The sequence below is a fragment of the Pleurodeles waltl genome, chromosome 10, assembly GCF_031143425.1.
Source record: "Pleurodeles waltl isolate 20211129_DDA chromosome 10, aPleWal1.hap1.20221129, whole genome shotgun sequence".
Classification (NCBI taxonomy): Eukaryota; Metazoa; Chordata; class Amphibia; order Caudata; family Salamandridae; genus Pleurodeles; species Pleurodeles waltl.
Genome location: NC_090449.1, coordinates 866,095,229 through 866,120,744, shown reverse-complemented (window position 1 = coordinate 866,120,744; position 25,516 = coordinate 866,095,229). Strand labels below are relative to the sequence as shown.

General features: G+C 45.5%; 1 protein-coding gene across 2 annotated transcripts in view; it reads left to right on the top strand.

Moving 5' to 3' along the window:
- Positions 1–25,516, top strand: part of MINDY3 (MINDY lysine 48 deubiquitinase 3) — a 190,116-nt gene that overhangs the window by 35,877 nt on the left and 128,723 nt on the right. For both annotated transcript variants that reach the window (XM_069211595.1, XM_069211594.1), the window contains exons 4-6: positions 755–815; positions 4,376–4,546; positions 5,685–5,736. In XM_069211595.1, the coding sequence (XP_069067696.1) occupies positions 755–815; positions 4,376–4,546; positions 5,685–5,736 (284 nt within the window). The remainder of the gene's footprint in view (positions 1–754; positions 816–4,375; positions 4,547–5,684; positions 5,737–25,516) is intronic.

The window sequence follows — 25,516 nt, the reverse complement described above, 5'->3', positions numbered from 1 at the left end:
TGCTAATAAATAAGGCCTGAGACAAGTTTATAGTTTTAAAACTTGGCCAAACTTGTTGGCATTTAAATTCAAGGTGGGTCTTTTTATAGGGGATATCAAATCAACTTGTTCACATTTCTGCTGTAATATTTCTACAGCTGCCTCATAAGTGACCTCAACAACCATAAACCTGTCTTTTTGTGAGTATGTAATATTAGGTTTTCAAGCAGGGACTCAAGTCATACCTCAATATTTTTTACAAAAGGATCCTGGCTAAGGAAGATGTATGGTTTTAAAATAAAAACAAATGCTAGATTGGAATGCTGGTCTGTGTTGACCCTGTCCCAGAATATGTGATTCTCAACGGATCAGTGCTCATGAATGTTTGGATATGTTTCTTTATTGCTGGCTAGAGACAATAAAAGGAGATAATACCTAATGTCACATTCCTTAACCTTCCTTGAAATTGCTACCCCAGCTGGAATGATCCAGGAAACCGTATGGATGTTTTGAACACATACGTGTCTGTTGTAAATAAACCATGTTCCTGAGGGCCTTTGGAATCTTCTGCAGTGGTCATAAATCGCCTCTCCTTTTACCCAGTTGATTTTAAATACAAACAGCAGAAACATGACTTATGCTGCTATAAAAAAGGATAAGAAAATATGTTACTTTTGTTTAAAAATAACATGGAGGAAATACATTGTATTTTATAATTTGTGGCCATTAAAATCAATATATAAGTGGCTGTTGTTTCTGCTTCTTTACCTTTTAGGCGTTAATTTTGAAGAACTCTATTTTCAATTCTGAGATGCCGAACTGGAGGGATCGCCAAGGTAATAATGCCTACAGTTTATCCTTTTACCATATAACTTGTGCATCAATGTTGCCTGTCAAGCAGTTATAGTTATGCTATACGGTATTTATATGTCAGCCCTTGCTAATTGTTTGGCAGTCTTGTGAGCTTAATTGACACTTGTTTAAGTTGTGAGTTTTTCCACAGCTGAACCTTTGTGGGTTATTGGGTCATGTAACTTTCCATCTAACGAATGTGACAGAGACCTGAAGGCTACCGGCTATCCCTGTGTGTTGTAACTTGCAGGTTGGAGGAATCAGCCCGCCAGAGAGACTGGCATGTTTGCAATTCCCGTCAATATGCCAATCATTTGAGTGCCATTGTCCCTACCCCTGTTTTATTTTCTGATTCAAAAATGTCCTGTTTCATAATAGGCCAGGCTGTGACCCTTTGTTTCAATAATGAGTGGGTATTCGTTATGGGGTCGGAATTTTGGGGGAAAGTGACAATACCATTTCAGTCTGAGACCTCTAGCTCTTCCAACTCTACCTTCACCCTCATGCATTACCTTAGTCTCATTTGAGCTAGGCTAAATTTTAATCAAAATGTTTACTATCTTGCAAAAGTAAACGTATGTGTAAGTGAATTCCTTGTGCCTCCAATATGGCATTTGTTATATGTACCCCAAAAAAGAAGATTTAAATGTACATTCCTTTGTTATAAGCCTTAGCAGTGGCACAGGTTTCTGTGCCGTATTGCCCTTTGTAGCAGGATTACACCTGTTGTATGTGTTTTCTTTTTGCAGCGTGAATCTTTTCTGGATTCACATGCTGTGCATATTTCTGCCATCCTAGTGGCTGGGTCTGGAATTCTGCAACTTTTTCATCCTCCTCAGTTCTTCCTTAGTTCTTTCTTATTGTTGGGCATCGGAGGATCTGCCTGGTGCTTCTTGTAACATTGTATCCCCTCCTCCTGAAGCTTCCACCTTTTGGTCGGCATCTCCAGATTATTTTTTTTCATTTTTATTCTGATGGCCTCCTAAAGGAGCTCCAATACAAGAAAGAAGTTTGGGAAGAAATTTGCAGAAAGTTCACTGAAGTCATTTAACATCACCGACCAAGAGGCACCAGAGGAAAATTCAGGAGCAAAGATGACATTTTTTTCCCAAGAGCCTTTCGAGAATGCCTATTCCGGGGCTTCCTGAAGGGCCTGATGGAGAAGACACAATTCCAGTTTTGCGATAACTGCCACCACAAGGTCTTTAAAAAGCACAAATTCACTCAGGGTGAGAGGAGTATGGAAGGAACGGAATGCTGATAGAACACACCAACATGCTGTAACTGAAAACCGTGCTCCTAGCCTTTAAAAGCCTTTCAGATGCAGTTATTGGGAAACTCACTACTGATCCAAACAGACAACACTACAACCATGCTTATATCAGCAAATTGGATGGAACGCAATACCTTCCATTATCAATGTTAGCCCAAGAACTGTGGAAATGGGATATACAAAGAAAGATAAACCTGACAGCAGTTCACCTTACAGGGAAGGAAAATACAAAGGCAGACAGGTGTCATGCTCACAATAATGGGAGCTAAATCAAAGAGTGCTCGCAAGGATCTTTTGGAATTGGGTTATCATTACAACAAGATCTGCTGTCTAGGGAAAGGGGAAGGGTACTTCACCCAAAACCAGAGGCTTTGAGCCTGGCACCTGAAGGCTTAGAATTTGGACATTTAAAACTGCCAGGAAAGACCATGGCAGTTCTTAGAGATACAAGAAAACCAACAAGAAAGTGCGACTTCTCAAAGTGGAAGAGATACTCTTTAAGGTACCTCAAAAGGGACTATTAAGAAAGAATACAAAGGAGTCAACAGTGTCTAAATATCTAGCACGAGTCTAGGCTGCAAATGAACATGCTTCGTTGGAAGTAGATTTAACAGCAATAGTGGATTACACAGGCAGCCACATAGAAGGAAGATTCTTCACATCTCCAGCAATAAAACGATTCCTAGAGGGAGCAAAGATGATCGCTCCAACAAGGAAGGTACCTGCACCTGCACCTGCTTGGAACCTTAATGTGGTGTTAATTCAATGAATGAAGATACCCTGTCATCCATTGCACAAGGCCACATTAAAAATGCTCACACTGACAACAGCTTTCCTGGTGTCCGTAACATCACTTCGTAGGGTAAGCAAAATATGAGGACTTGTAATCCATGAGCTATATCTCCAAATTCACAAGGACAGAATTCTCATGAGAACAGATCCACATTTTGTTTTCCAAAGATTGTTCCACACTGCCACAGAATCCAAACTATCCAATACCAAGCTTTTTCCAAAAAGACAAAAAAAAAATCCAGCAGAGACAATCTTACACCCACTAGGTGCAAGACGCACAATGTCCTACATAGAGAGTCAAGCAAAAAGACAAAACAACTGTTTGTCTCCTTCGCAGACAATAATATGAGAGAACCAGTAACTTAGAGCACAGTGACCAGATGGATTTCAGAAATTTATATAAATGTGCCACACGGTGCAGGGGGTTGGAACTGAGCTCAACTCTAAGAGCACCCTTGCCAAGGAAGAAATGACTGCTCATTGACTTTCAACCTAACACTCCATTTACAAAATATATGCATGGCAGCAATATGGTTATTTACACATGTTCCCAGAACACAACTGCATAGACATTGAAATGAACAGAGAAGTTCAGGTGGGCTAGAGGTTCCAAAACATCTGTTTATAAGTTAAAGTCCATCTTCATTCCAGGCATTGCAAATCTAACAAACAGCTACAAAATCAGTGCACAGCATGTGAATCCAGAAAAGACTCATGCTGCAAAACGAATAGTTCCTGACCTGTAGATGTAGTTCTTAAGCTTGAAGAATTTTCTGGATTCATCCACCTCCACCAAAACGATGGGAGAGGGGGTAAACAACTGAAGATGCCAACCAAAGGTTGGAGTTTCCAGAGGAGGGGATATAGTGTCACAAGAAGCACCAAATGGGCACATCCGTTGACGCCCAACAACAAATACAAAAAACAAAGGAAGATCTAAAGATGAAAAACGTAGAGAATTCTGGACCCAACCACTAGCTGGTGGAATAGTGCACAGCATGTGAATTCAGAAAATTCTTCAAGCTGCAAAACTACACCTACAGGTAAGAAACTGTTTGTTAGTACCACAATAATAAATATTTGTTGGCCGAATTAAATCCAGTTTCTACTTTAAGATTGTGAAATTTTCAATCTATGGCCTCAGCATGCTGGTTGGTGAATATATTTTTAAATACGTTTCAGATTACAGGAAAAGGTAAGCTGCTGAATTTACTTAAAATATTCTAATGCAATCATTTCTAAAAACCTCTGCCTGGAAAGAAAACAAGTAATAGCGCTTCAGCACAGAAATAATTATGTTTACCACAAAACATCTACATGCTAGTATCAATAGGCTGTACTCCCTCCAAGAGGTTTCTTTACCTAGTGGGAAAATGTGGCTTTTGTGAAAAGATGATTCTCATTTACATGTGTTAAGATTTTATCAAAATTTCTACATTAACCAACTGGAAAACAACAATTATTTTTGCTACTCTTTAGTGGAAGAACAGAAGACCGTCCTTTGCCAAACGTTAATTGAGATTTTGGAAATAGTTCAGTCTAGTAATTCAGAGTCGTACTGTTTAGTATCGTGCCTGAAAGAAAAAACCTCTGAAGAAATGGGTAGCCTTCCTGAAAGTTCTGCAAAGACAAGTCAACAAGATCAGTCATGTAAGCTAAATTGTTTTTATTTTTTCAGTTAGTGCATGTATCACTTTGTCCACCTGATTGTTTCGCTTGTTGCGATTAATCAATTCTGTCATTTTTTTGCCACTCCTCTTGCCATTCTGTGTTAAATAGCATAGTACTGTTTACACTTTAATATAGCCCACGTTTCGTTTTTTTACTGTATGATCAAGGTGGCCCTCTTGCCTTCTAACGGTAACAAATCAGCAGACTGAATGAAAATCATATAGAGGTGGCTACCATATGTGGTAGACTATGCTTCTGCTTTTGGCCCTCTAAATGAGTTTGCCTTGACCCCTTAATCTTCATGACATCCCTCACTTTTCTGCCAGTTCATTCACCAACCTTTCCACTTCATAATTCTGAAGATGCTCAGATGTTATTTAGAGTAACCTTTTCAAATTAAAGACTTGCAACTCAACATGGTGTGCCTGAGCTCTCAGCCCTATTGAAACCGTTTTGAGCTGCAGGTCATTAACTACTTTCACAAAGATTTTGTATTTTTTCAAGATCCCATGATGCCAATATAAGCGACTAAAACATGACAAATAAAATTATGAAAGTTGAACAAGCTGGAAACGTGTGGATCGTAAAACCCTAAATAATGTTAATCATGTAAATTCTATTAATACACATGCCCCATTGATTTCATAACACAACTTAGGCAGTCTGAATTTGCTGAGTAAACATGGTTATTTTAATAAATTGATACAGTATCCAAAGTTATGTTGTTAATGTTCGATTAGTTGTACTCACCATTTAGGCATTACGTTCATGATATAATAATCTTTGACTAAACTCCACTTGTTTCATGTTCAGAACTTATAGTGACAAATTTACATTTTCAGTGTTCTTTGTGAACGTATTGGCACCAATAATACAGTTTCAACATGATGTAATGTTGTGCTAAGGGAAGTGTGCATATGATCTTATTTACCATCTAAATCATGGTAAATGTATTTAGCGTCTAGCTGGATTGGACCCAATCCTGTTAACCAACATTAGCAATCAGAGTACTGACCTAGAACTATTGTTGTATTAATGTGCTATTTGATTTTGGCTTGCTGTGCGTGTTGTGTTTTTATTTCTTCGTGCAGTGCTGAAAAGTGTGTTTTTTGTGTAGCTGCCTTTGCTGCTGAGGAGCTTGCCTTTGAGCGATTTCATGCATTAATTCAGTAAGTAAAATATGTTGTGGTTTAAATGTATAATATATGTTTTTCAATATAAGATTAACTGTTTCATAATCTTAAATTGTTCTAACATTGCTAATACTAATTTCGAAATTTATGCCCTTTGATTATTTAAATTTTATTTACTCTTCCTACTATGTGAAACTGATTTAGTCAACTATCTAGATTGTCTATAGTAACTGTGTGCTTAGTTTCCACAAAGTATGTGTACTGTACCGGTTATACGTTGCTTGATGCTTAATTTTGCATTTGCTTGCCTCTGACATGAACAGTACCACAATATTTTCGCTGACTTGAACCAAATGATAGCTTAAATTTGGATTTGTTACCCTGTGTTTTTAACTGTCAAAGCTCAATATTAGCCAGAATGAGAGTAAATGAAGCTTAATAGTGTATTCTTTAAAAATGATACTCATTGTGCATATACTAATCCTACTGAGTGCATTACCCCCTACTACTCATGGACCTAATTCTGGTGTTATTTTTTAGAAGCAGATATCACCTTACATTGTGTGTTTGTGTTTTTGTATATGTATGGCATTTTCTTGGAATATCCTATAGAAATTAGCCCTGCTGAGTTTAAAAAAAAAAAAAAAAAATTCTAGTAGATTTATTTATCTACAAGTATCCACGCCCATGATGATTGTAAACATTATTTTAGCCAACACATAGGTCTGTCTCAGGGCGTTATGGGTGGCAGGTTTAGTCTTTCAAGTGACAGGTTGCATCTAAAAAGTAATTGGTGGGAGGTGTGTTTGTAGCAGCAGCCTTCACTTGTTTACAGTCACAATGGAAAACTGTATGTGAACCAAAAATTACACAGCAGTAAACCCATTAAAACATTTCATCGTTTAATTTTTATGATGTTCTGAGAAAATACAAATTATCTTCCATAATGTTAGGTGAAATCTGCTCATAGGGACAAGACAATCTTAATGTTTAAGTTTTTCTAAAAATACATCCCCACTCAGTCTGAATTTCTCTATGCTAATGTTGGCCTCTAAAGGGAGTTTACAGGGTTTTCGGGTCATATCATAATTTGAGTATTTGTTTTTTTCCTGTGCATATTCTGTGGGCCTCAATTTGAAAACAAGGCCATATTTGTGATTGAATTTAGAATACTGCAGTGTCCCTAAACCATTTTAAAAGTTTAATGGTTATACATTTTTTTTTTTAGTCCTAAATAGACCTTGTGTGGTGAAAGGAGGCTAAAACATCTTTATACCAAGCCTTAATTATTTATAGTTGGATAAGGTTAGACTATTGCCATACCTTACTTATTAGATAACATTTTCTACTTTACCTTAAACTTGCACCCAGATTTGAAGGTCGGGAAGCTATACTGATGAGTATCAGGTTGACTTTCACCATACGTATGTTACGATTACATTGTCAGCAGCATGAAGACCCCAAGTGTTCTTTATCAGTGGCAGCCTTACAAGGAGAGGTGACAGGAAGTGAAATGAGCTATATGGTGCACAGGGACATGGCTTTGTACATTATGCTAATTTTGGTCTGCATGTAGGACATCTCTAGTGCTTAGTATAGAAGGGATCTGCTTTGGGCTGTGTAAAGAAATGGCTCCCTGTTGCAGTTACCCCCCACTTTTTGCCTGATACTGATACTGACTTGACTGAGAAGTGTGCTGGGACCCTGCTAACCAGGCCCCAGCACCAGTGTTCTTTCCCCTAAAATGTACCATTGTCTCCACAATTGGCACAACCCTGGCACCCAGGTAAGTCCCTTGTAACTGGTACCCCTGGTACCAAGGGCCCTGATGCCAGGGAAGGTCTCTAAGGGCTGCAGCATGTCTTATGCCACCCCAGGGACCCCTCACTCAGCACAGACACACTGCTTGCCAGCTTGTGTGTGCTGGTGGGGAGAAAATGACTAAGTCGACATGGCACTCCCCTCAGGGTGCCATGCCAACCTCACACTGCCTGTGGCATAGGTAAGTCACCCCTCTAGCAGGCCTTACAGCCCTAAGGCAGGGTGCACTATACCACAGGTGAGGGCACATGTGCATGAGCACTATGCCCCTACAGTGTCTAACCAAAACCTTAGACATTGTAAGTGCAGGGTAGCCATAAGAGTATATGGGCTGGGAGTCTGTCAAAAACGAACTCCACAGTTCCATAATGGCTACACTGAATACTGGGAAGTTTAGTATCAAACTTCTCAGAATAATAAACCCACACTGATGCCAGTGTTGGATTTATTAAAAAATGCACACAGAGGGCATCTTAGAGATACCCCCTGTATTTTACCCAATTGTTCAGTGCAGGACTGACTGGTCTGTGCCAGCCTGCTGCTGAGACGAGTTTCTGACCTCATGCGGTGAGAGCCTTTGTGCTCTCTGAGGACAGAAACAAAGCCTGCTCTGGGTGGAGGTGCTTCACACCTCCCCCCTGCAGGAACTGTAACACCTAGTGTAGGAAGTTGGCTCTGTATGTGCTATTTCAAAGTAAGGAATAGCATGCACAGAGTCCAAGGGTTCCCCTTAGAGGTAAAATAGTGGTAAAAATAGATAATACTAATGCTCTATTTTGTGGTAGTGTGGTCGAGCAGTAGGCTTATCCAAGGAGTAGTGTTAAGCATTTGTTGTACATACACATAGACAATAAATGATGTAGACACACTCAGAGACAAATCCAGCCAATAGGTTTTGTTATAGAAAAATATATTTTCTTAGTTTATTTTAAGAACCACAGGTTCAAATTTAACATGTAATATCTTGTTTGAAAGGTATTGCAGGTAAGTACATTAGGAACTTTAAATCATAAAAATTGCATGTATACTTTTCAAGTTATTGACAAATAGCTGTTTTAAAAGTGGACACAGTGCAATTTTCACAGTTCCTGGGGGAGGTAAGTTTTTGTTAGTTTTACCAGGTAAGTAAGACACTTACAGGGTTCAGTTCTTGGTCCAAGGTAGCCCACCGTTGGGGGTTCAGAGCAACCCCAAAGTCACCACACCAGCAGCTCAGGGCCGGTCAGGTGCAGAGTTCAAAGTGGTGCCCAAAACGCATAGGCTAGAATGGAGAGAAGGGGGTGCCCCGGTTCCAGTCTGCCAGCAGGTAAGTACCCGCGTCTTCGGAGGGCAGACCAGGGGGGTTTTGTAGGGCACCGGGGGGGGACACAAGCCCACACAGAAATTTCACCCTCAGCAGCGCGGGGGCGGCCGGGTGCAGTGTAGAAACAAGCGTCGGGTTTTCAGTGTTAGTCTATGAGAGATCTCGGGATCTCTTCAGCGCTGCAGGCAGGCAAGGGGGGGGATTCCTCGGGGAAACCTCCACTTGGGCAAGGGAGAGGGACTCCTGGGGGTCACTTCTCCAGTGAAAGTCCGGTCCTTCAGGTCCTGGGGGCTGCGGGTGCAGGGTCTCTCCCAGGCGTCGGGACTTTGGATTCAAAGAGTCGCGGTCAGGGGAAACCTCGGGATTCCCTCTGCAGGCGGCGCTGTGGGGGCTCAGGGGGGACAGGTTTTGGTACTCACAGTATCAGAGTAGTCCTGGGGTCTCTCCTGAGGTGTTGGATCTCCACCAGCCGAGTCGGGGTCGCCGGGTGCAGTGTTGCAAGTCTCACGCTTCTTGCGGGGAGCTTGCAGGGTTCTTTCAAGGCTGCTGGAAACAAAGTTGCAGCCTTTCTTGTAGCAGGTCCGCTGTCCTCAGGAGTTTCTTGTCTTTTCGAAGCAGGGGCAGTCCTCAGAGGATGTCGAGGTCGCTGGTCCCTTTGGAAGGCGTCGCTGGAGCAGGATCTTTGGAAGGCAGGAGACAGGCCGGTGAGTTTCTGGAGCCAAGGCAGTAGTCGTCTTCTGGTCTTCCTCTGCAGGGGTTTTCAGCTAGGCAATCCTTCTTGTAGTTGCAGGAATCTAATTTTCTAGGGTTCAGGGTAGCCCTTAAATACTAAATTTAAGGGCGTGTTTAGGTCTGGGGGGTTAGTAGCCAATGGCTACTAGCCCTGAGGGTGGGTACACCCTCTTTGTGCCTCCTCCCAAGGGGAGGGGGTCACAATCCTAACCCTATTGGGGGAATCCTCCATCTGCAAGATGGAGGATTTCTAAAAGTCAGAGTCGCCTCAGCTCAGGACACCTTAGGGGCTGTCCTGACTGGCCAGTGACTCCTCCTTGTTGCTTTCTTTGTTCCCTCCAGCCTTGCCGCCAAAAGTGGGGGCTGTGGCCGGAGGGGGCGGGCAACTCCACTAAGCTGGAGTGCCCTGCTGGGCTGTGACAAAGGGGTGAGCCTTTGAGGCTCACCGCCAGGTGCCACAGCTCCTGCCTGGGGGAGGTGTTAGCATCTCCACCCAGTGCAGGCTTTGTTACTGGCCTCAGAGTGACAAAGGCACTCTCCCCATGGGGCCAGCAACATGTCTCTGGTGTGGCAGGCTGCTGGAACTAGTCAGCCTACACAGACAGTCGGTTAAGTTTCAGGGGGCACCTCTAAGGTGCCCTCTGTGGTGTATTTTACAATAAAATGTACACTGGCATCAGTGTGCATTTATTGTGCTGAGAAGTTTGATACCAAACTTCCCAGTTTTCAGTGTAGCCATTATGGTGCTGTGGAGTTCGTGTTTGACAGACTCCCAGACCATATACTCTTATGGCTACCCTGCACTTACAATGTCTAAGGTTTTGTTTAGACACTGTAGGGGTACCATGCTCATGCACTGGTACCCTCACCTATGGTATAGTGCACCCTGCCTTAGGGCTGTAAGGCCTGCTAGAGGGGTGTCTTACCTATACTGCATAGGCAGTGAGAGGCTGGCATGGCACCCTGAGGGGAGTGCCATGTCGACTTACTCGTTTTGTCCTCACTAGCACACACAAGCTGGCAAGCAGTGTGTCTGTGCTGAGTGAGAGGTCTCCAGGGTGGCATAAGACATGCTGCAGCCCTTAGAGACCTTCCTTGGCATCAGGGCCCTTGGTACTAGAAGTACCAGTTACAAGGGACTTATCTGGATGCCAGGGTCTGCCAATTGTGGATACAAAAGTACAGGTTAGGGAAAGAACACTGGTGCTGGGGCCTGGTTAGCAGGCCTCAGCACACTTTCAATTGTAAACATAGCATCAGCAAAGGCAAAAAGTCAGGGGGCAACCATGCCAAGGAGGCATTTCCTTACACAACCCCCCCCCCAAACGAAAGAGGATGAGACTAACCTTTCCCAAGAGAGTCTTCATTTTCTAAGTGGAAGAACCTGGAAAGGCCATCTGCATTGGCATGGGCAGTCCCAGGTCTGTGTTCCACTATAAAGTCCATTCCCTGTAGGGAGATGGACCACCTCAACAGTTTAGGGTTTTCACCTTTCATTTGCATCAGCCATTTGAGAGGTCTGTGGTCAGTTTGAACTAGGAAGTGAGTCCCAAAGAGGTATGGTCTCAGCTTCTTCAGGGACCAAACCACAGCAAAAGGCCTCCCTCTCAATGGCACTCCAACGCTGCTCCCTGGGGAGTAACCTCCTGCTAATGAAAGCAACAGGCTGGTCAAGGCCATCATCATTTGTTTGGGACAAAACTGCCCCTATCCCATGTTCAGAGGCATCAGTCTGCACAATGAACTGCTTAGAGTAATCTGGAGCTTTTAGAACTGGTGCTGAGCACATTGCTTGTTTCAGGGTGTCAAAGGCCTGTTGGCATTCCACAGTCCAGTTCACTTTCTTGGGCATCTTCTTGGAGGTGAGTTCAGTGAGGGCTGTCACAATGGATCCATATCCCTTCACAAACCTCCTGTAATACCCAGTCAAGCCAAGGAATGCCCTGACTTGAGTCTGGGTTTTTGGAGCTACCCAGTCCAGAATAGTCTGGATCTTGGGTTGGAGTGGCTGAACTTGGCCTCCACCTACAAGGTGTCCCAAGTAAACCACAGTTCCCTGCCCTATCTGGCATTTGGATGCCTTGATAGAGAGGCCTGCAGATTGCAGAGCCTTCAAAACCTTCTTCAGGTGGACCAGGTGATCCTGCCAGGTAGAGCTAAAGACAGCAATATCATCAAGATAAGCTGTGCTAAAGGACTCCAAGCCAGCAAGGACTTGATTCACCAACCTTTGGAAGGTGGCAGGGGCATTCTTTAAACCAAAGGGCATAACAGTAAACTGATAATGCCCATCAGGTGTGGAGAATGCTGTTTTCTCTTTTGCTCCAGGTGCCATTTTTATTTGCCAGTACCCTGCTGTCAAGTCAAAGGTACTTAAGAATTTGGCAGCACCTAATTTATCTATGAGCTCATCAGCTCTTGGAATTGGATGAGCATCTGTCTTGGTGACAGAATTGAGCCCTCTGTAGTCCACACAAAACCTCATCTCTTTCTTTCCATCTTTGGTGTGAGGTTTGGGGACTAAGACCACTGGGCTAGCCCAGGGGCTGTCAGAGCGCTCAATCACTCCCAATTCCAGCATCTTGTGGACTTCCACCTTGATGCTTTCCTTAACATGGTCAGACTGTCTAAAGATTTTGTTTTTGACAGGCATGCTGTCTCCTGTGTCCACATCATGGGTACACAGGTGTGTCTGACCAGGGGTTAGGGAGAAGAGTTCAGGAAACTGTTGTAGGACTCTCCTACAATCAGCTTGCTGTTGGCCAGAGAGGGTGTCTGAGTAGATCACTCCATCTACTGTGCCATCTTTTGGGTCTGATGACAGAAGATCAGGGAGAGGTTCACTCTCTGCCTCCTGATCCTCATCTGTTACCATCAACAGATTCACATCAGCCCTGTCATGGAAGAGCTTAAGGCGGTTCACATGGATCACCCTCTTGGGGCTCCTGCTTGTACCCAGGTCCACCAGGTAGGTGACCTGACTCTTCCTTTCTAGTACTGGGTAAGGGCCACTCCATTTGTCCTGGAGTGCCCTGGGAGCCACAGGCTCCAGAACCCAGACTTTCTGCCCTGGCTGGAACTCAACCAGTGCAGCCTTTTGGTCATACCAAAACTTCTGGAGCTGTTGGCTGGCCTCAAGGTTTTTGGTTGCCTTTTCCATGTACTCTGCCATTCTAGAGCGAAGGCCAAGTACATAGTCCACTATGTCTTGTTTAGGCTCATGGAGAGGTCTCTCCCAGCCTTATTTAACAAGAGCAAGTGGTCCTCTTACAGGATGACCAAACAGAAGTTCAAAGGGTGAGAATCCTACTCCCTTCTGTGGCACCTCTCTGTAAGCGAAAAGCAGACATGGCAAGAGGACATCCCATCTCCTTTTGAGTTTTTCTGGGAGCCCCATGATCATGCCCTTTAATGTCTTGTTGAATCTCTCAACTAAGCCATTAGTTTGTGGATGGTAAGGTGTAGTGAATTTATAAGTCACTCCACACTCATTCCACATATGTTTCAGGTATGCTGACATGAAGTTGGTACCTCTGTCAGACACCACCTCCTTAGGGAAACCCACTCTGGTAAAGATACCAATGAGGGCCTTGGCTACTGCAGGGGCAGTAGTTTACCTAAGGGGAATAGCTTCAGGATACCTGGTAGCATGATCCACTACTACCAGGATATACATATTTCCTGAGGCTGTGGGAGGTTCCAGTGGACCAACTATGTCCACACCCACTCTTTCAAAGGGGACCCCCACCACTGGAAGTGGAATGAGGGGGGCCTTTGGGTGCCCACCTGTCTTACCACTGGCTTGACAGGTGGGGCAGGAGAGGCAAAACTCCTTAACCATGTTGGACATATTGGGCCAGTAGAAGTGGTTGACTAACCTCTCCCACGTCTTGGTTTGTCCCAAATGTCCAGCAAGGGGGATGTCATGGGCCAATGTTAGGATGAACCCTCTGAACAGCTGAGGCACTACCACTCTCCTAGTGGCACCAGGTTTGGGGTCTCTGGCCTCAGTGTACAGGAGTCCATCCTCCCAATAGACCCTATGTGTTCCATTTTTCTTGCCCTTGGACTCTTCAGCAGCTTGCTGCCTAAGGCCTTCAAGAGAGGGACAGGTTTCTTGTCCCTTACACAGCTCCTCCCTTGAGGGTCCCCCTGGGCCTAAGAGCTCAACCTGATAAGGTTCAAGCCCCAAAGGCTCAGTTCCCTCAGAGGGCAGAACTTCTTCCTGAGAAGAGAGGTTCCCTTTCTTTTGCTGTGTTGCAGTTGGTTTCCCAACTGACTTTCCTGTTCTCTTGGTAGGCTGGGCCATTCTTCCAGACTCCAGCTCTACTTGTTCACCCTGTGCCTTGCACTGTGCTCTTGTTTTCACACACACCAGTTCAGGGATACCCAGCATTGCTGCATGGGTTTTTAGTTCTACCTCAGCCCATGCTGAGGACTCCAGGTCATTTCCAAGCAGACAGTCCACTGGGATATTTGAGGAGACCACCACCTGTTTCAGGCCATTGACCCCTCCCCATTCTAAAGTAACCATTGCCATGGGATGTACTTTTCTCTGATTGTCAGCGTTGGTGACTGTGTAAGTTTTTCCAGTCAGGTATTGGCCAGGGGAAACCAGTTTCTCTGTCACCATGGTGACACTGGCACCTGTATCCCTCAGGCCCTCTATTCTAGTCCCATTAATTAAGAGTTGCTGTCTGTATTTTTGCATGTTAGGCGGCCAGACAGCTAGTGTGGCTAAATCCACCCCACCCTCAGAAACTAGAGTAGCTTCAGTGTGGACCCTGATTTGCTCTGGGCACACTGTTGATCCCACTTGGAGACTAGCCATACCAGTGTTACCTGGATGGGAGTTTGGAGTGGAACCTTTCTTGGGACAGGCCTTGTCTCCAGTTTGGTGTCCATGCTGTTTACAGTTATGACACCAGGCCTTTTTGGGATCAAAGTTTTTACCCTTGTACCCATTGTTTTGTGAAGAGGCTCTGGGCCCACCCTCCTGTGCAGGTTTTTGGGGGCCTGTAGAAGACACTCTACTATTTTTAGTTTTGGTTGTCTCATCACCCTTCCCCTGGGGAGTCTTTGTGACCCCTTTCTTTTGGTCACCCCCTGTTGAAGTCTTGGACACCCTTGTCTTGACCCAATGGTCCGCCTTCTTTCCCAATTCTTGGGGAGAAATTGGTCCTAGGTCTACCAGATGCTGATGCAGTTTATCATTGAAACAATTACTTAACAGGTGTTCTTTCACAAATAAATTGTACAGCCCATCATAATTACTTACACCACTGCCTTGAATCCAACCATCTAGTGTTTTCACTGAGTAGTCTACAAAGTCAACCCAGGTCTGGCTCGAGGATTTTTGAGCCCCCCTGAATCTAATCCTATACTCCTCAGTGGAGAATCCAAAGCCCTCAATCAGGGTACCCTTCATGAGGTCATAAGATTCTGCATCTTGTCCAGAGAGTGTGAGGAGTCTATCCCTACACTTTCCTGTGAACATTTCCCAAAGGAGAGCACCCCAGTGAGATCTGTTCACTTTTCTGGTTATACAAGCCCTCTCGAAAGCTGTGAACCATTTGGTGATGTCATCACCATCTTCATATTTAGTTACAATCCCTTTAGGGATTTTCAACATGTCAGGAGAATCTCTGACCCTATTTATGTTGCTGCCACCATTGATGGGTCCTAGGCCCATCTCTTGTCTTTCCCTCTCTATGGCTAGGATCTGTCTTTCCAAAGCCAATCTTTTGGCCATCCTGGCTAACTGGATGTCCTCTTCACTGGGGCTATCCTCAGTGATTTCAGAGGTGTTGGTCTCTCCTGTGAGGGAACCAGCATCTCTGACTATTATTTTTGGAGTCAGGGTTTGAGGGACCCTGTTCTCCCTAGATAGGATTGGTAGGGGGGAATTGTCCTCCACGTCACTATCCTCTTCCTCTGAGTTGCCACCCTCAGAGGGGTTGGCCTTTTCAAACTCTGCCAAAAGCTCCTGGAGCTGTATTTTGGTAGGTTTGGGGCCCATTGTTATTTTCTTTATTTTACAGAGTGACCTTAGCTCCCTCATCTTAAGATGGAGGTAAGGTGTGGTGTCGAGTTCCACCACAGTCACATCTGTGCTAGACATTTTGCTTCTAAAAGTTGGAATACTTTTTAAGAATCTACAACTGGTTCTAGAATCTAATTCAAACTTTTACAAACTTTTAAACTCTAAAAGAAATGCTAAACAGGATCTAACACAAGGCCCTAGCAGGTCTTTTAAGAATTTAGAAAACTTTTCAAATTGCAAAAATCAATTTCTAATGACAATTTTGGAATTTGTCGTGTGATCAGGTATTGGCTGAGTAGTCCAGCAAATGCAAAGTCTTGTACCCCACCGCTGATCCACCAATGTAGGAAGTTGGCTCTGTATGTGCTATTTCAAAGTAAGGAATAGCATGCACAGAGTCCAAGGGTTCCCCTTAGAGGTAAAATAGTGGTAAAAATAGATAATACTAATGCTCTATTTTGTGGTAGTGTGGTCGAGCAGTAGGCTTATCCAAGGAGTAGTGTTAAGCATTTGTTGTACATACACATAGACAATAAATGAGGTACACACACTCAGAGACAAATCCAGCCAATAGGTTTTGTTATAGAAAAATATCTTTTCTTAGTTTATTTTAAGAACCACAGGTTCAAATTTAACATGTAATATCTTGTTTGAAAGGTATTGCAGGTAAGTACATTAGGAACTTTAAATCATAAAAATTGCATGTATACTTTTCAAGTTATTGACAAATAGCTGTTTTAAAAGTGGACACTTAGTGCAATTTTCACAGTTCCTGGGGGAGGTAAGTTTTTGTTAGTTTTACCAGGTAAGTAAGACACTTACAGGGTTCAGTTCTTGGTCCAAGGTAGCCCACCGTTGGGGGTTCAGAGCAACCCCAAAGTCACCACACCAGCAGCTCAGGGCCGGTCAGGTGCAGAGTTCAAAGTGGTGCCCAAAACGCATAGGCTAGAATGGAGAGAAGGGGGTGCCCCGGTTCCAGTCTGCCAGCAGGTAAGTACCCGCGTCTTCGGAGGGCAGACCAGGGGGGTTTTGTAGGGCACCGGGGGGGACACAAGCCCACACAGAAATTTCACCCTCAGCAGCGCGGGGGCGGCCGGGTGCAGTGTAGAAACAAGCGTCGGGTTTTCAGTGTTAGTCTATGAGAGATCTCGGGATCTCTTCAGCGCTGCAGGCAGGCAAGGGGGGGATTCCTCGGGGAAACCTCCACTTGGGCAAGGGAGAGGGACTCCTGGGGGTCACTTCTCCAGTGAAAGTCCGGTCCTTCAGGTCCTGGGGGCTGCGGGTGCAGGGTCTCTCCCAGGCGTCGGGACTTTGGATTCAAAGAGTCGCGGTCAGGGGAAACCTCGGGATTCCCTCTGCAGGCGGCGCTGTGGGGGCTCAGGGGGGACAGGTTTTGGTACTCACAGTATCAGAGTAGTCCTGGGGTCCCTCCTGAGGTGTTGGATCTCCACCAGCCGAGTCGGGGTCGCCGGGTGCAGTGTTGCAAGTCTCACGCTTCTTGCGGGGAGCTTGCAGGGTTCTTTCAAGGCTGCTGGAAACAAAGTTGCAGCCTTTCTTGGAGCAGGTCCGCTGTCCTCGGGAGTTTCTTGTCTTTTCGAAGCAGGGGCAGTCCTCAGAGGATGTCGAGGTCGCTGGTCCCTTTGGAAGGCGTCGCTGGAGCAGGATCTTTGGAAGGCAGGAGACAGGCCGGTGAGTTTCTGGAGCCAAGGCAGTAGTCGTCTTCTGGTCTTCCTCTGCAGGGGTTTTCAGCTAGGCAATCCTTCTTCTTGTAGTTGCAGGAATCTAATTTTCTAGGGTTCAGGGTAGCCCTTAAATACTAAATTTAAGGGCGTGTTTAGGTCTGGGGGGTTAGTAGCCAATGGCTACTAGCCCTGAGGGTGGGTACACCCTCTTTGTGCCTCCTCCCAAGGGGAGGGGGTCACAATCCTAACCCTATTGGGGGAATCCTCCATCTGCAAGATGGAGGATTTCTAAAAGTCAGATTCACCTCAGCTCAGGACACCTTAGGGGCTGTCCTGACTGGCCAGTGACTCCTCCTTGTTGCTTTCTTTGTTCCCTCCAGCCTTGCCGCCAAAAGTGGGGGCCGTGGCCGGAGGGGGCGGGCAACTCCACTAAGCTGGAGTGCCCTGCTGGGCTGTGACAAAGGGGTGAGCCTTTGAGGCTCACCGCCAGGTGTCACAGCTCCTGCCTGGGGGAGGTGTTAGCATCTCCACCCAGTGCAGGCTTTGTTACTGGCCTCAGAGTGACAAAGGCACTCTCCCCATGGGGCCAGCAACATGTCTCTGGTGTGGCAGGCTGCTGGAACTAGTCAGCCTACACAGACAGTCGGTTAAGTTTCAGGGGGCACCTCTAAGGTGCCCTCTGTGGTGTATTTTACAATAAAATGTACACTGGCATCAGTGTGCATTTATTGTGCTGAGAAGTTTGATACCAAACTTCCCAGTTTTCAGTGTAGCCATTATGGTGCTGTGGAGTTCGTGTTTGACAGACTCCCAGACCATATACTCTTATGGCTACCCTGCACTTACAATGTCTAAGGTTTTGTTTAGACACTGTAGGGGTACCATGCTCATGCACTGGTACCCTCACCTATGGTATAGTGCACCCTGCCTTAGGGCTGTAAGGCCTGCTAGAGGGGTGTCTTACCTATACTGCATAGGCAGTGAGAGGCTGGCATGGCACCCTGAGGGGAGTGCCATGTCGACTTACTCGTTTTGTCCTCACTAGCACACACAAGCTGGCAAGCAGTGTGTCTGTGCTGAGTGAGAGGTCTCCAGGGTGGCATAAGACATGCTGCAGCCCTTAGAGACCTTCCTTGGCATCAGGGCCCTTGGTACTAGAAGTACCAGTTACAAGGGACTTATCTGGATGCCAGGGTCTGCCAATTGTGGATACAAAAGTACAGGTTAGGGAAAGAACACTGGTGCTGGGGCCTGGTTAGCAGGCCTCAGCACACTTTCAATTGTAAACATAGCATCAGCAAAGGCAAAAAGTCAGGGGGCAACCATGCCAAGGAGGCATTTCCTTACACCTAGCAGTGAGCTTCAAAGGCTCAAGCTTTGTGTTACAATGCCCCAGGGCACTCCAGCTAGTGGAGATGCCCGCTCCCTGGACCCAGCCCCCACTTTTGGCGGCAAGTCCAGGAGAGATAATGAGAAAAACAAGGAGGAGTCACTGGCCAGTCAGGACAGCCCCTAAGGTGTCCTGAGCTGAGGTGACTCTGACTTCTAGAAATCCTCCATCTTGCAGATGGAGGATTCCCCCAATAGGATTAGGGATGTGACCCCCTCCCCTTGGGAGGAGGCACAAAGAGGGTGTACTCACCCTCAGGGCTAGCAGCCATTGGCTACTAACCCCCCAGACCTAAACACGCCCTTAAATTTAGTATTTAAGGGCTTCCCTGAACCTAGGAAAACAGATTCCTGAAACTACAAGAAGAAGAGGACTGCTGAGCTGAAAAACCCCTGCAGAGGAAGAACAGAAGACACCAACTGCTTTGGCCCCAGACTCACCGGCCTGTCTCCTGCCTTCCAAAGAAACCTGCTCCAGTGACGCTTTCCAAGGGACCAGCGACCTCTGAATCCTCTGAGGACTGCCCTGCTTCGAGAAAGACAAGAAACTCCCGAGGACAGCGGCCCTGCTCCAAAAGAACTGCAACTTTGTTTCAAGGAGCGGATTTAAAGACCCCTGCAATTCCCCGCAAGAAGCGTGAGACTTGCAACACTGCACCCGGCGACCCCGACTCGACTGGTGGAGAACCAACACCTCAGGGAGGACCCTCCGGCGACTCCAAGACTGTGAGTAACCAAAGTTGTCCCCCCTGAGCCCCCACAGCGACGCCTGCAGAGGGAATCCCGAGGCTCCCCCTGACCGCGACTGCCTGAACTCCTTTTCCCGACGGCTGGAAAAGACCCTGCACCCGCAGCCCCCCCCTTGCCTGCCTGCAACTCTGAAGAGATCCCTGGATCTCTCATAGGAAACCATTGAAAACCCGACGCGTGTTTGCACACTGCACCCGGCCGCCCCCGCGCTGCTGAGGGTGTACTTTTTGTGCTGACTTGTGTCCCCCCCGGTGCCCTACAAAACCCCCCTGGTCTGCCCTCCGAAGACGCGGGTACTTACCTGCTGGCAGACTGGAACCGGGGCACCCCCTTCTCTCCATTGAAGCCTATGTGTTTTGGGCACCTCTTTGACCTTTGCACCTGACCGGCCCTGAGCTGCTGGTGTGATAAGTTTGGGGTTGCTCTGAATCCCCAACGGTGGGCTACCTTGGACCCAAAACTGAAACCTGTAAGTGACTTGCTTACCTGTTAAAACTAACATTACTTTACCTCCCCCAGGAACTGTGAAAATTGCACTGTGTCCACTTTTAAAACAGCTATTTGTGTTTTATGTAAAAAGCATACATGCTAATGTAATGATTCAAAGTTCCTAAAGTACTTACCTGCAATACCTTTCAAATGAGATATTACATGTAGAATTTGAACCTGTGGTTCTTAAAATAAACTAAGAAAATATATTTTTCTATAACAAAACCTATTGGCTGGATTTGTCTCTGAGTGTGTGTTCCTCATTTATTGCCTGTGTGTATGTACAACAAATGCTTAACACTACTCCTTTGATAAGCCTACTGCTCGACCACACTACCACAAAATAGAGCATTAGTATTATCTCTTTTTGCCACTATCTTACCTCTAAGGGGAACCCTTGGACTCTGTACATGCTATTCCTTACTTTGAAATAGTGCATACAGAGCCAACTTCCTACAGGCTGTCTTCTCTCTACCTAGGTAATACAGCATGTCATTACATCATGCTCTGTCTAATATATGGCTTTGAGCCTTCATCCAGTTTTGAACTTCAAAGCATGAACTTCACGAAGGGCAGAGCTGTAGGCCCTCCTCTGTTCCCATTAAATATAGTGTAGTGGTCTTCACATTTTTTAGTGTTGCCCCAAGTAAAAAAAAAACAAAAAACATTGGGACTCTCCAGAAGGAGACAGATTTTTTTTACCATTAGTCTATAAAATTTAAAATAAGTTGACTACAAAGCCCCTAAACCTAGTTCTCTACTCATGGCTTGATCCAACAACATGGATGACATCATCAAGGACTTTGATGGCATCATGTGACATACTATCCAGATTACCTCAAAGTTTCTTCTGTTTTGCTTGATGATTTCACATATGCCAGCTTCTCTTATTGGGAAAAACCAGTAGACACCATCTCACTGTCCCAGTAGACAGACACATATGTACAGAGGAATATATTTCAGGGAGAAATTTATTTTGTAAGATTAAGCATTTTAAAGGGCAATTGAAGGAGTCAGAAGATGTTTAAATTGATTTTAGTTGTTGACAGATTCAGTGGATAAGTGGCACTTAGATCTGTGTGAAATTTGGGATGTATTGATAATGTGTATGAAGGTGTGGGTGATTTGTGAGCAATTGTGAGTAAGAGGCTGTGTTGGAAATTGAGAGTGGTTAAAAGTGAATTACTGGCAAAGGTGGAAAGAAAACAGAGCAGGTTGGTGAGCGAGGCCCAGATTTATGGGGATTTGGCTTGGGGCAGCGCAGGAAGTCACCTTTTTGCTCTCCCTGCTTCAAAGTATAAGGGCAGGAATGCACTGTATCTGTGTTCCTGTCCTTTCCCGCACTGTTGCCATTTTGGCAGCCTAGTGCGCTTGAGGGCACCCTTGCTTCATGTTGCAACAGTGCCTTTGTTGCACGCAGTGTTGTTTTTGTGCAGGAAGGGGCACCCTCATGCACAAAAACAATCCTGGGAAGCTTTTCCCTCTTTCTGTGTGCTCAGAATGCGGCACACATAAGGAAAAAATCAAGGAGAAATAAAGATATCTTCAATGCATGTGTGGCTGTAGATACATACTCCTGCCATTTAGTATTGTGTGCATGTTGTTTTTCATCAAAGACAGAATTTCTAGTCACAACGTGAGTGACTCCTACTTGGTAATACTGTGCATGGGCTCCATTGATACTCCATTGATTGTGTTTTTTTTCTTGTTTTTTTTTTTCTGCCATCTAGTTCAGATGTGTGTGCTACCGCTCAGTCACAACTGTTGTTGCATCTCTCTTTTGGTTCTATTCTATTTGTCGGTATTTCTTTTCTTCCCCCTGCGCATCGAACTACAACAGGCTGTCGAGTTGATGCAAATTCGTCAAGGGCTTTGTCCCTCTGGACCTTCCATCTCTGAGTTAGGCATGGACAACGACTTTACAGACCTGCTAAACAGGATGCAGTTTAAGTCCATGAATGGGAACTCCACATAAGTACTACTTCCATACTTCCACAGGTGGAGAGGTTCACTCACATAGACCTTTTCGCAACGGCACAAAGCGCAAAATGCATAAACTTTGCATCCAGGTTCCCACACCCACTGTCAATGACTACAAAGTATGGATGAGTTGATCAGGAATAGTTGCCTACACTTTTCCTCCTCTCTCTCCTTTCATTTCTGGTTTGGAAGTTCAGGCAAATGTCTCTTACAATGGTCCTAGTAGCTCTGACCTGGGCTGGTCAGCCCTGGTTCACAACATCACTAGACATCTCTGTAGTTCCTCACAAGAAGATCCCAGATAGGCTGGATCTTTTCACTCGGAACCACAGAGGAATAAGGCACCCACCCCAGATCCCAGGACTCTCAACCTAGCAGTCTGGGTCCAGAGATCATAGGGCCTCATTACGACTTAGGTGGTCCTTTCACATGACCGCTGATGCTGCTGCAGGCAAAAGACTGCCAAGAATGGAGGTCTTTTGCCCTCCCTCTTAGGAGTTTTCTGCATGGCTAGCGGGCGAAAACAGAGTTTCCGCCAGCTGGCCCAGTGGAAAACTCACCACAACATTGACACCGGCTGATACTAGAGCCGGCAGCAGTGTTGTGGTGTGTCACGCATTTCACAGCCCATAATTTGGGCAGTGAGATGTGCTAAGGGGCTGTCCATGGGGGCATGCAGTGAATCTACAGCACTGCATGCCGGAAAACAGATGCTTACAAGGTAAGTAACATATTCCTTTTCCTCTTCGCGCCTCCCCGGGGGAGTTGTAAGGTTTTGATGCAACCCCATGTTTACATGGCCTTGTAAATGTTTGGATGCGTCAAAATCGGTGAGTGTTGCTTGAGAACAGCCACCCCAACGCCCATGGAACACATTCCTAATGTAGAATAAGGCAGTGCAGCAATTTGTGCTACCTTGCCTTCATCCATATCTGAGACCATTCACAGCCACACAAAGTGGCATTGCATGGCCTTATAGATATGTTTGAAAGGTTTCCAGTGATGTTGCCTCACTTAAAGGCGCGCAAGCCTCTCATAAATATGACCCAAGTGAGTTAGTGTGGGTTTATGATTAGTTGAGGAAGTATGTGACTGAGGGTGAGGGTTTGTGGCCTTGATAGTGAAAGGGGCGCCTGGAGGATCAAATGCTTTTGCTCATTAATGGTAACATATGAATTCATAATACATTTATTTGATATACTTCCTTTTCAATTTAGTAAAAGATTTTCAGCACAATTATCGATTTTCTGATAATACGTATTTTTATGAAATATGAACTTTAGGTTACTATTTAAGTATACCATGTTTACTGCAAATCCATGGTATACGCTGGATCCTGTTTTGCATTTTCTTCACTAGAAACCTGAATTTCAGTTTAATGCTGGGGTTCATTTGTAAAGGGGGCCAGTTATTACACATATTGGAGTATTTAAAGTTTTAACTTTGGATTAATCTCTGAAATATCAAAAACCCTCTGCGTGGCAAGGCAGCAGGCTGTTGCTGAAGAGGGCTCCATATCAGCAGCTAGCCGCAGGACAAGGTCTCTGTGAAAATGTTGACCTTTTGTGGGAAAGCTACGACTCGGAGAAATGTAATTTTGTGCTGAGAAGCACGATGCTTTCTGCACCATCACCTAGTGAAGATTTCCACCTTCGGACTTAAGCGTCACTTTTTTGGGGCTCTGATTCTTCCAGCATGGCTAGGCTGTAGCCAAAGAGTGTTCCATGAGGTCAGACACCTTCACCATGAAGTCCTGCTGAATCTGATTTGCTACTGCGGAGAAGGACGTGGCGGGAGCAATATCAATCTTTGGCCCATTGGTGATGCCCCTTCTTCGAATCTGCTTTACAGGTTGGTGCCAGTCACCCTCGGTTCTCAAAGCACAAAGTTTCCAAGCCCCAGGTTTCAGAAAACCTTAGTAGGAGTACTGTTTGATACCAGCTAAGGGCCCAAGGCCTTGGGATAACATTTGGGAGGTCAGGGCTCAATCAAGCAGAAGGATCCAGGGCAGGTCCAATTGGAACTAATCTGGGCAGCTGCAGTAAAGGCCTTTTGAATTTTATTGGGTTCATGTAGCTCAATCTGAAGGTCAGCAAATTGACCCTTGGAGTCCCTTCTTGGGGTCCTGGGTTGAAGGCAAGCAGTCCTCTTTCAGGTTCTTCAGACAGCAGGGCAGTCCTGCTGATTCTTCACAGGTGTAGGAATGTTCTGAGCAGAATACTGAGGTTGCCACTGCCAGCCTGTGGATAGGTGAAAATCTAGGCCGCGGGGGGGAGGTGGGGAGACCAGCATGGCCACAGTGGAATATAACGTTTTAGGATTTTCACCGCCAGGCATTTAAAACTTGAAATGGACATGTCCTGCTTTAAAATGCCATGCACCTTGCCCTATGGGCGTTTAGGACCTAACTTAAGTGTAACTTATAAGTATTAAAAAGGAAAGCTTGGATATGATGTAGGAAGCTGGCCCTTTATGTAGTAGGTGAATACCCTGTAAAGGGTCCAGGGGTTGTCCCAGTGAGTAGACAAGACTTGCTATGCAATTCCCGAAGTGCTCTGTTTAGGAGTAGTGTGGTCTAGCAGCCTTAGACTTAACACAGAGGAGTGCAAGACATCCACAAATACACACAATAGTAAATGAGACCTACAACTCAAGAAGGAGATCCATACCAACTTATAAAACTAGCAAGTATCTCTTATATGTTTAGGCATCTGAGAAAAATCATTAATGTAAGCACATTTTTAAATTGGAATTTTCACCACTTTAAAAAGTGGACACAGTGCAATTTCTGAGTTCTGCAATGTTATCCTATGGTCAGAAAAATCAAGTTCTGCAAACAGGTAGAATACAGGGACTTACAAGACCAATCTCTAGGAGTTAAGGTGCGTAGTGGGCAAGGTCCAAGGCAGCACCAACAGTACACAACCAGGGGCACAGGAGTGGCCTGGTGCAAAACAACATCCGGTGCCCAATGCGTTCTTATTGGGAGTAGTCACCGCGGAAAGAGGCTGCAGGCGGTAGCCAGGAGACCAATCTAGCTGAACCAACAGTGGGGCTCAGGCCTCACGATGCTCGGGCACAGGTAGGCACCGTTTGGTCCTCTTCTCCATAACTTGGGGGCAACAGGGCAGAGGTGTCCCTAGGTATCAGTTTTTTCTGACTGGCACTGTAGAGGGGGGCTGCATGCATCGTCTGGGAGTCCAGAAGGGGTGAAACCATGATGAACTCACTCTCAAGGGCTGAGGAACCTTGTTACCACCGGTGATTCACTTTAACTCTGGTTGGAGACAGCTGATGCAGTGGTCACTTCAGGTGTTGGGTTTTGGCTGTTCCAGAGGCTTCAGAGTCCCTTCTTTGAAGTTTGTTGGAGAACAAGTCTGCTGTTCACTGCAGGTCTTGAGTCTTTTTTGGCAGTTCTCCCAGTTTTCTGAAGTCACAGCTGGAGGATGAGTCGACGTTGGCGCAGAATTTGACGAGAGATACAAACAAAACGGCGGGGTTGGTAGCAGACCAGCTGCTTCTTTTCTCCTCTTCGGTGTCGTTGGTCTTCTTAGGTTGTCAGGATGTGCTTCTCTGGTGCCAGGAGTACCTCTAAAAACTGATTTTGGGGGCGTTGGTGGTGTGTAG